Source organism: Rhyacophila brunnea, unplaced genomic scaffold (genome assembly GCF_057557595.1).
Source record: "Rhyacophila brunnea isolate RB1 unplaced genomic scaffold, BYU_Rbru_1.0 scaffold_21, whole genome shotgun sequence".
NCBI lineage: Eukaryota > Metazoa > Arthropoda > Insecta > Trichoptera > Rhyacophilidae > Rhyacophila > Rhyacophila brunnea.
Genome location: NW_028232871.1, coordinates 24523476 through 24535738, shown reverse-complemented (window position 1 = coordinate 24535738; position 12263 = coordinate 24523476). Strand labels below are relative to the sequence as shown.

General features: G+C 30.2%; 1 protein-coding gene across 1 annotated transcript in view; it reads left to right on the top strand.

Moving 5' to 3' along the window:
• The first annotated feature begins 9855 nt into the window (after positions 1-9855).
• The window catches only part of LOC147070885 (G protein-coupled receptor moody), a 139327-nt gene continuing 136919 nt past the window's right edge, over positions 9856-12263 (top strand). The window contains exon 1 of the mRNA XM_085948726.1: positions 9856-10098. Coding sequence (XP_085804852.1) covers positions 9856-10098 — 243 coding nt within the window. The remainder of the gene's footprint in view (positions 10099-12263) is intronic.

The window sequence follows — 12263 nt, the reverse complement described above, 5'->3', positions numbered from 1 at the left end:
AAAACAATTTAATATAATGTTACTGAGGTGAAAAATTGCTTACTTGCAAGAAGTAATTTGACTGTGTGAATTTTGTATGCAAAAGAACTTATTTTTTCCTTTCTCACCAAGTCAGCGTTATACAAAACTGCTGACGGCCTGTGAATTATAAAATAAATGACAATTAAATAAATGATATTATTAATTTGAGAACTGGGTTATACTGATCCGATGACAGCCACACATGTTGAGGATTAAGATTTTGAAAATTCACCGTAAGCTGTCCAATGTCGTTAAGTAGTACGGCAACATAATTTTTAATTAAACCATAATTGACTCTAATCAGATGTATTTGTAATCAAGTAAGAAGAAGTGTCACGTATCTTAGCCCGCTTATTAGTGTGTTATCAATTATAGTAGATAACCACCTTGTATACGGAATTGCCCCGAGTGATATTCGTATTATTTCGGATAAACGAAAATAATGAAAACGTGTTAGACTGACCGGATATCCGAAGAAGAGTGTCAACGTCGTCAATATAGTTTTGGTCTTTTCCGCAATCGAATGAAGACCCACGCAATTAGATAGTACAGTTTACGCCAAAAATAATAAAGAAATCCCCAAAATATTATGCGGTAGGTCGTGTTAGTCAGAAAATTAAATATGACATTTATATTTAGCAATTTGATTCTATATTTTATTAACCGTGTTTTTGTTTAATTTCTAGGACTTTGGGTAAAAACATTCGTTAATAGACCATACTTTAAAAATTTCTGACGTATTTTTTTTTAAATCACGTAAGTATAATAACTATAGTAATGCCATCAAAAACGTGTGATTGGTTAGTTGGTTAGTACATCGCGAGGTTTACGGAAATATAAACCACAACATAGCATATACTGTAATGCCACATCCTTTCTTACGAGTTCAGAATAGTTACGTTAATTTGTGACTCACAATAATAAGTAATTTCGAATAGCTAATAGAAATTGACTTAGAGGGCTGCTGACTTTTGCTATGCAATGACATACTAACGTTATTGGAAAAGGCATTGAAAAGTAAACTCTGTGTAAATTAGTACAAGTGAATAAGTGACTGTGTTATTATCAGTGTTGTCATTACCGTATTATAAATAATATTTATTTTCTATATTTTTTATAAAATATGTAAAACAATATTACAATATAAATGAGTGAATGCTGGATAGTTAAGTGATGAATTTATAGTGAAAATAAGATTTTTTAAGTACGTAATACTATTATAGTATTTTAATTTATGACTTCAACGTATAGGTAATAATTATTTCTTTAACCACGTCCGATTTTAAGATCATAATAATATTATGATCTTAAAATCGGAGGTAAACTATTGTTACTCCAAAAATCGTGAAATGGAGTTATTGTCATATTGTTACTTCATTACCTATCCTGCATACGTGGTAAACAGCTGTATCTCATATTACTCTTATTATAAAAGTTAAAAATGTCATTGTAACTCCATAACTATTAGAGGTAAACAACAGTAATAAAACATACAATTCTTCTGATGAAACTTATAATCGAACTACAGCGGTAAACAAACAAAAAGGTTTTGATAAATAGATAAATTTTATCTTTTTCCATTCACGAATGCCACAAGTTGAAAGTTTCAAAAATCACAAATTCGTCTCTCCTGTGAAGTTGTCATTTTGGATTTACCGTAGTTTACCTCTGGTATACAGAATTATATTATAGCCTTCATGATATGGATTTTTTTATTAACATATTTTTATTTTTATTTTACGAGAAATTGATGTTAGCCACTTGTTCAATCCATTAAGTCTATACTCTGACTCAAATTAAATATTGAAAAACAATAATATGGGTAATTGTCAGAGCCTGGATTCGAATTTGTTTGAATTTCGGTCATCGTGGTTGTCAAATACTATTACAAATACTCGTAGAAAATGTTCATTATATATAAATAAAGTAGGTGTAATAATCGTTTCCATGACAAAACAGAACAACGATAAATATAACTAGACCTTTCAGAAAAAATATAAATTTAATATTAAAATTGTCCTATCTCTATTATGTTGATAGATTTTTAATAGCACAGATTTTCAATACGCCATAATAAATCAAATTATATACCAAATTTCTGCATCCCTAATCGCTAGAAAGCCTCAAATAAACGGGACTTAGCTCGCTGTTGCCATATAATATGTTCAAAATGATTGGGTGACTAGGTACAACGAAATAATGACCTAACCTAACCTAACCCAAATAGATTCCACAAAAGTTAATGTTTCATTTTTCCCCTGGCTGTTCTGTTTTGTCCGGTTACTTAATAATCAATAGTTAAAAACCCATATAAATAGATTAATATGAATAATACATTACCCTACATCATATAAAATTAGTAACATTTTAACCCCTAATTACCCCTTGCTATTTTCTAATTGAAAATTCCACCCACTTTACTAAATTTCAATTTATACATGTTTGGGTTCTATCTGGTGTCATATTTTTGCAAGATTTTTTTGATAGTATGTTTCTCATAATATGTTTACAAAATATGTATGTTCAAAAAGAATGTTAAATTCTCTAATCTTGTGAATTATTTATTCAATAAAAAAAAGTTTATTAAATTAGAACCAAGTGCAAGTACGTATGTACTAAAATTTGAGTAGATCCTGTCCTGACGCTAGCTACTCAAGCTAGTAATCAATGTAAGCTAGATATCACCTATTGATATCTTGATCCAAACCACACAAATCCGATTGCACAGGAAGCTATATTGATAAAAACACATCGGCCGGAACTAGATATTGGTTCTTGTCCTGTGCACCTGTGTTACGGCATATAAGTACATTTCAAGATTTTTTTTAACAGGTATGTCTCTATGTTCAATAAAAAATGTTACATTCTCAGATCTGACAGAGTATTTGTTGAATAAGAAAAATAGTAATAACACGTTATTTATGAACAACATTTTAAACTGTAATTGTTTCGCCTACCTACACAAACGCAAATAATTTAATATTTCATACTTACATAATTTGAAAGCATCTCATGTATATAGGTTAAAACTAAAATTTTAAGTGATCCGTGGTGTCGGTTAGTAATAATTATTAAGGCTATACCTCAGTTGAGGCATGGTCTAAAACGATTGTGGCTAGGCGATGCGCGGGTGCAAATGACGCATGCCGACCGAAATATAATTTGTCATATAAATCCAACATGCGTCCATTTAATGTTCTGTTTATTGTTCTATTAGTAACAATAATAATATATTCATTGACATTTCTTCTTTTTAAAGTAAATGGGTAACGTTTTTAGTCATCTTTACACGATTTAAGAATTAATACCCCCGTCGCTATCACGAAATAAATTAACGTATTGACACCTCGACGTTCGCTCTCAGACTGCCAGCGAGTCCAAAATTTCGTCGCACCTATAGTTGAAAATTATTTGCCGTTTCACTGAAGTATCGCCTTAAGGCATTTAATTGATACTTACCTTGATTTAATAATACACAAAAACCGATAGCTAATATTATTAATGCAATTTGATAATCATTTTATATAATAACTACTAGTTAAATTCATTGTAATTATGTAGGATACCCGTAGCTTAATTGGAAAACTCATTGCTCAACGTACTGTTCTGTCGGGTGTCGTATTTTTTTTCAAAAAAGATTATTTCTAATGGGCATACACATTATGTATGTTCAAATATAATACGTTTGTTCAAGATAAAATAATGACAATGAAAGAGTGTGGTAAATCCAATGACATTAATATGGACGAAGCATCTGGAAAATAAAATGGCACTCACTTTGTGTCGGGTCTGCCGGATGGCGAAATTCATATTTTAATATCGGTATCCTACGCTCAAATGAACATTCTGCTTGCAAGCGGTCTGGCGACACCGCTGGGTCTGCCCATACAAAATTTCTGACTGTCAGGTTTCGACTCCGCCGTTATTATTGTGTTACAAAATGCCAATGTGCCTAGTTAAAAATTGTAAAAAAAAATCTACTAAGCACTCCAAGAAAGATGGGATATCACTTTTCATGTGTTAGTATTATTTATTATTGATAAAATGCCATTTTAAGATATTGATGAATGTTTATTCAATGCAATTGAATGACAGAAACCATTGGACAGACGCCTGTGATGCGTTGGGCTCACATGCGTCTAATCTCCGAGAAGTCGTAAGTAACCTAGAATCTGTTTCTAGCGTAATGAGTAATGACACTAATACGCCATTACAATAAAGGTTATATTACTATAAATTCTCGTAGCTTGTATCACATAATGGAAATGGATTCATCAGATGGTCACGTGACATTTACCTATACATTTGTGAATGACTTTCATGCACAATTTCTCGTGCGCGCCGATATGAAGTGAGTTGTCCATTTAATATGTCATTGGGTAAATCACTATCAGATTTGATATCGGATAGTAAATCACTGCATATTTAAATGTGGACACCCCTGATATATTATAATAAATCAATATTGAATAATGATAAAATATTTAACAATTAGAAATATTCAAATTTGGTCAACTGATTGTCGATAAGTTTGACGGTTATTATTTATCAAAATGTGTCAAATATTTTAGTAATCACTGAAAATTAAACACTCAATAATAATTTAATGAGTGTTTGCAATGATAATAACGTACTTTGTTTTGTGTGTAGTAGGTACTTTTATCAAGTTTCCGGCTTGAACTATATATACACCGAACTGTTCACCATTTCACAGATAATATTATAAAACAAATGCACTATTTCAATTCATTCGAATATTCAGAATATTAAAAATCACTCAGATGGCTAGCTGCTTTTAATAAGTTTATTATACTAGAACAAACATGTCGAATAGGTCGATCAAGGTATGGATTCCGGTCAATCGCATCACAAATTAAGTGGTGAAAACGTGAAAAATGTAGACCTCTATTAACTTGTAATAATATAATTTGACAAGTGACGTCCCTAGACAAAATGCCGCCACTAGGCAGCGCCAGAATAGCGCCCAATTTTATTATACAGTATTTTTTATCATCCTTTCATGACTCCAATATCTGAGAAAGGTGTTGTATGGATACAATATATACAAAATATACCACTAAACCTAATTTAAATGCCATCTCTACTTTAAGAGACAATATTGAGAGTTCACGGATTCAGATACGTTTAAAAATACTATAAGTACCTGACAACTTGCATGTGTCATTGCTGCTCACCAAGGACGTGTCGTCCAAGTACAACGGAAATAAACTAGATATCACGAGCCCGACAAAAAATACTGTCCTGTCAAACCTATTATGTTAATTAATACATTTTGTTTCCAACCAATGAGTTGAATTTTAGCTAAGCTTAGGTACCTACCTATTTCTATATATACCTAATGATTTTCCTCAATTTCCTCCCTTCCGAGTAACTGCCGCCCCCAAGCGACGCTCATTCTGTCTACCCCCACGGGACGTCACTGAATATGACTTCATTGAGATTTTCAAAGGGAACTCAGAAATAATGGAAACTGAAATACCTAACGGGTCTGAAGAAGCAGGCAACAGATCTCGAGTGCGGAAGAATACGGGATAAACTTAAATACGTGTCAATAATACGGCATACTTCGAATACAGACTACTGCTTTTGGTTTATGCAATGACGTTCATTTAATATCGATGAATTGAAGGTTGCAACACACACTGTTGCACGTCGATAATGCGTGATTCATTTTCGTAAGACACTCACACATTCAAAACCCTGCATCAAATTGTATTGTATTGGGGTGTAGCCGATGGCTGCCGTAGCACCGCTAAAGGGTGAAGGGGGAAAGGGTTGTCTACAGCGACGGAACCCTTGCAGTTGTGCCTAGTTTAGATAAATCTAATAATTATTTACAAATATTTTTTATTATACTTAAGTAAAGCAAATTTTTGAATCTCTTGTGAAATTAAAATTTTGTCACATCGATTTATAAATGTAGAAATTTTAATTGCGGGTTATTACTAAATATTGTCTAGTTGTTGCAAATGCAATCTATATTTCTTTTGTTATTGACAGACACCAAGTTTCGCATAAACTGTTTAAAATAAAAGGTTCGTTTGCACAAAGCGGTGTTTTAAACGAACGTTTAATGTCAGCGCAGTGTTCCCAACGTGCATAGGAAAAAAACTGTTTTGCAGTAAGTTAACCTCTTTTAAACTTAATTAAAATACGAATGCATTCACTTTGCAAGCACGTTACTCCAGACGTACACAAGTTAAGTTATTCCACGCCGCCCCAACTAAACATTGTAAACGTTGTGGGATCACTACGTGTTTTTCTCGTCTTGAAAATACAATTTATTGTATATAGGTGGTATTCGTTAAAAATAGTATAATATATGGCGTTTTTTTTTCGTCTGCTTAATTTATTTAAGAATACAAAACATTGTGGACATAACAAATCTAAATTCAAGACGTACACAACATGAGATTTACATTATAACAAATATTACCCTCACGAGAGAGAAGAAGAGAATATATAATATAATAATGATAATAATAATAATAGAAAAAATTAAATCAAAACAAACTTATTAAGTACAATATATTACAGAAAAATAAAATTTTGAAAACAAAAAACATACAATTTTATACAGTTAAATAAAGTTTCAAAAACAAAAAGTACATCATTGAAAATGTCTGTCTTTAAGGAGCGCATTTATAATCTAGCACAACTCGCTAATGGTGCCTGATAGGCTTGACACGAGGAAACGGTTCCGATCCAGAATAAATCATGACTGTGACCACGTAGGTAATTGACAGGCGCATGTAAATTCAAATTCATTAGGACCCCAGGATTGGAAACCATCCCTCGCGCTAACAAGCAAAAGTGTTTCAAAAGCTTTAATTCTATCAATAAATTATGATGTAAATATATTATTAATTCGCAGTGGTGTCTCTACAATAAAATTAGTATATTCTATTTTTATACATGGCCAGATTCGATTATGTTTAGTTTAAAACCTAAAAAATTCATTTTATACTCAGAATAATAATATAAAGAGAGTGGCTAATGTTCGGCAAAATGAAGCCATGCTTCTTGCATATAACGCACAGTAGAACCTCAATTTTATTATTATTAACTTAACTATGAAACGATATACTATCATGTTGCTTCTCAGTACGGCTACCAAATTTAAACACAACATATTTAACCGTATTTTCTAATAAATTAAATAAAAATAATTACCACTAACTTTATACTTATACACAAAACTAATAAATTTCAGCAACACGTGCTCGCAGTTTTTAGATGAATGTAGTCAAATCAATATTTAATTGCGATTTTTACAAAAAATATTTAATTCAACCGTAGACTCATATTGCGGAGATATAAGCATGCCGAATGCTTTCTCACTCGCACTTATGGATCGTTTGTGTTCAAGCTTTGCTTTTATTATTTTTTAATGGATCTTGTGATATTAGTTATTCAACATGAAATCGGCCAAATGACGTTCTCTGATTGCGGCATTTTCTTTGACGTAAGTGACGCAATCGACTCATAAGATTTAAAACTGGGCCCTTGAAACAGTAAAAATCAATCATACAATTTTAAAATTATGTTCGTATTTCTTACAAATATTACCCAAAGCATAACAAATTCCTGCAACTAGCCTCAAATAGATACGTACCTACACCAAAAATTTCCGCTCATATTATTCTATTATCACTGTCATAGTCAATAATATTTAATTATCTTTATTTTGTTAACTGTCAATTCATGGTGGTACTGCATTGTATTGTTGTTTGATTTAATAAAACGCAATTTTTCAATATTCAATTGAAAATGTCCCTCTGAGGTGGACGAAACAGGTCCTAATTTATTGATTAAAAGTGGAATAAGTACTACAAAAAAATGCGTTTTATTAAATCAAACAACAATATAATTATCTTTAGTTTCAGTCTGTGATTCCAGGAAAGAGATGCATTGATATTTTTACTAGTTATGTTGGTAGTTAGAGTTTATGTGTATTATAATATAATTTTTCATCATATGACTTTTAAAACACATTATCATGTTCGATCATAAGAGGATTATAATAATATAGAACTCCACAGAGTAGAATTTGTATTTACAGATTTCCTAGAAAATAATGTTAGCAACTTACTCAACATATTATCAGTCTAAGTGCAATACATTATTAGTTCACACAGTTATATACCTATGTGTAGATAAATATATTACAATGTATTTAATTTCTAATTGATTTGACTTTTCTGAGTATTTTTTTGAATCTTTCAGCATCTTAGGCACTCTGCATACTCACCAATAGCAAATACACACTGACAATAATTAAACAAAACAATAATAACTGACGTTATTCGTTGTCAGTGTACCCTAGTTTGATAGTATTAATTTATTAATGTACAATGTTTTTGTTCCCTTTAATATATCACTATAAATAGCTGCCTGGTACTACTCCGTATGTGACCAAACATGATGTGGTATGAGGCTAATTTTTTGTAGAGAGTTTAATATTATAATATTAGTGAAATGTTATTATCATATAATACAATTTCACTTGCCCACTGCACATGCTACGTTTATTTGTTTTGACAATCATCTATCAATAAGTATTTAGTAGAAATAAAATATTTAAATACTAGAATATTCGCGAGATATTGTTTTACATAGGTAAAATAGCTAATAATTACAAGATAAAAATATACGTTTTTAAATTTTCTGTTGAATTATTATGCTCAATATGTTCAAACTTGTACTTGATATGAAGTAAATAAAAAACAAACAAACAAATTTAATATAGAATACTGAAGTGTCATTTTGACATTTCATTTGGATTTCCATAGTAACTCACGTACTTAAAAATAATAATTTAGTTGCAAGGACCACTCCCTTAGCAACCAATAATAGTCTTTTACTTTTTACGGATTTTTCTGAAATAACATTCCTTAAAAAACAGAATTAACTGAAAATGAATTCAATTCTGCTTAAAGATGGCTAAAAGTGTTAAAAGAATGCATTGGCATCGTGTTCTGATGTATTCCAAAAGTTTCATCTGTCTAGCTAGTCGGGAAGTTAGTTAAAAATCGATTGCAAGATTTGTACTGGACAAACAAGAATACGACCTAATAAAAACGTTGTAAAAATATACCGTACTATTTTTTTTTATTGTCTTAAGCTAATTCTGTTTGTTTTTTTCTTTCAGATTTAACATGGAGATGAACATAAGTTTCGAACATTTAAAAGGTGAAATATTATAACTTTTTTAACTTAAAAAAAAGACTATTAATTTTACTTGCAAGTGAAAGCTTCCTTATAATAATTTGAACATTTTGAAATCACGGATATAATAACATAGATACTTAAATTTTAATAAAATTTAATAACTATGGAGCGTAAAATTGGAATTATAAGACAATGGATTTTTTTTACTGTAATTATGATATTATAATAAAAATAATATGTGATAGTATGTAGAAACAATATTATTTATAAAAAAAAAACTTGATGAAAAAGAGTATCATGATAATAGTAAATTTATACTATCATTTTTTAACCAAGTAAATGACTTTGTATACAATTTTTAACGTTTATTGACAAAAAGGTCACTTGCATATGTGCATATTTTCATTTAAAATATAATATAATACCAGTTATGTTACTTAATATTTAAATGTGTTATGTAAGTATGTAACATAACATTTATGTCTTTGAAATATCTTGATAATAACACATTAAAATACACTTACAATATAATATTTATTCCTGTTCAGTTACTCATAGACGCTTTTTAAAAAACTATATAAAAATATCCCGATTAATAGTAATATAATATAATATAAACGTGTTAAAGAATCATCGTCAATAATGGGTGACCTGTGGCCATCCTTGGCAGCCTCGACCCTGCCGACAGAGGTGACCTTCAACGGGACTCATGAGTCCATGGAAGAGCTCCTCGATCACGACGACCAAGATCTGTCTTCGCTTCAGCTGTTCGTCGACTATCCAACTCCTCTGCTGCGATTCGCCTCGGCCTGCTGCATCATCTTCATGATGGTTGGCATCCCGGGGAATCTCATCACTATTGCAGCGTTGGCGAGATGTAAAAAGGTAGGGTTTTTATTTTAATTCTCCATTTTTGATAGTTGGCCAAAGTGAAATAGGAAAATTATTATAACCATTCTAACTGTTTCCTCTCAGACGATTTCATTTGTTTTTTTAACAGGTATATTATTGAAACAAAATAATCAAGAGACAAGAAACATCTGAGAATTACTTTAAATAAATGAAAAGTAAAATATGAGTTAATATAAGAAAGCAGACGTTGTACCTAAAAACTGAATACGTGCGTAAGTGGTTGTTTTTAGCATTCTACTGTCACGAAATATTTTAATATCAGGAAAAAAATGAGTTTTATTGATTTGTAGCCCTTTCATGTCAAATCAACACATTAGATCAGACCACCTCCACCTTTACGGCTCACATGCGCCACGTAGGTCAACATTGAGATTTTAGTGTATTTTCAGAGCATAATCCTGGACATTCCTTAAACGTTTTAGATAATCTATTTATATAATTTTGAAGCCTGATTATCCTTTATATATTTTATTTTAAACATTTGATGACTTCATAAAGTATTTTTATTACATAAAATAGTATTCTTTTAAACCTTTCGATCTAATGTTTTAGAATATGGTCATATTTCAGTACATCCATGTGCAGTGGAATTAAGATTTTTTAGATTTATTAATTTTTAAACGTATTTATAAAACCATTGGTAAAATGAATGTTAACATTATACAGCGAAATATGTACTATAAAAAAATATATTTTACAATCTCTGTGATCCCAAATTTGACAAGAATTAGGCATTTTATTATTAAAAAAATTGAAAAAACACAATTGAAGATAATTCTAAAGATACTGATTATAAACTATGTCATTGACCATTCAAATGTGATAAATATCCTTCGAATAATGATTGTTTTATAATAATTATTGACCTAATAATAAGGTAGTAAGAAATGGCGTATTTCCAAAAACACATCCTTATTCTTAGGTCAATAATTATTATAAAACAATCATTATTCGTAGGATGTTTATCACATTCAAATGTTCAAAAACATAGCTTATAATCAGAATCTTTAGAATTATCTTCAAATGTGTTAATTGTGCCCATTTTTTGAATAATATAATGCCTAATTCTTAGATTGTATTAGATTCTTATAATTCCTAGAGTGACAGTAATTGTTACTTTAAAAATAACCAAAATAATGAGTAATAATTATATAATTTAGTAATATAAGTTAAAGTGTATAGAAATAAACCAGCAGCGCTTCAATAATTTTATTTAACAATACAACAACAATAACTGTTTGTAAATACAATCATTCTAATTTGATTATGCTTGTTAATCAAAACTTTATTGATTGTGTTATCTTTTATCGTATTTTCTACTTACGTTTTTTTTTATTACAATAAAATGATTTTTCACATCCTTTATATATCCACTAAAAATATTTATTTGGGGTGTTCGGCAACGACTTCTGGTGCGATTCTGCTTTGTACGATGTCTAGGTCCTTAACAAAGCCTACAGTTTACTGTTCGAACCCACGATTCCGTTTATCTTACCAGGATATAAAATATCTTGATTTATATTTTAAAATACCTTTTTTGCTATGGCCTGTTTAATATTCTATGAGACAAAATCGCAAACGATAAGAAAATAATAATACAACGACAAAAAATTGGTACATGAAATAAACTCTCTACATATAGAAGAAGAGAAAAGGCATGATAGGTCATGATTTTATAGCCTTGGAGCTATTTATAATAAGAAAAAGAGCCTCGCGTATCCCTTTATCTGGAGTATACCAAAAAATATATAAAGGGTATTTGCTTTATCTAATCGCAAACATCTTTTCATCTCAAACACAGGACTGTATTTGCTAGATTACATTTAGTGGCAATTTAAATTTTTAATTACATTTTTATTTTTGAGGTTATTTAAAAAATTTTGTTTTTGCCAATAAACTTGGTATTGTGTAAATACATTTATTTTTGTTTTAAAGCCGTTCTAACTACATACATATTTATTTAATTTTCAAAATAATACTATTGTATAATAAGCGCTCTTGGCGAGATCGCACACTAAACTCGTATTGACTGCAGCACGTCAAATAATATGTCGATGTGATTTTTTTAGTATTTACAAAACACAGTAATATGTAATCTAATATAGGTACTTTTGTTCACTGCTCGAATGCGACGTTTT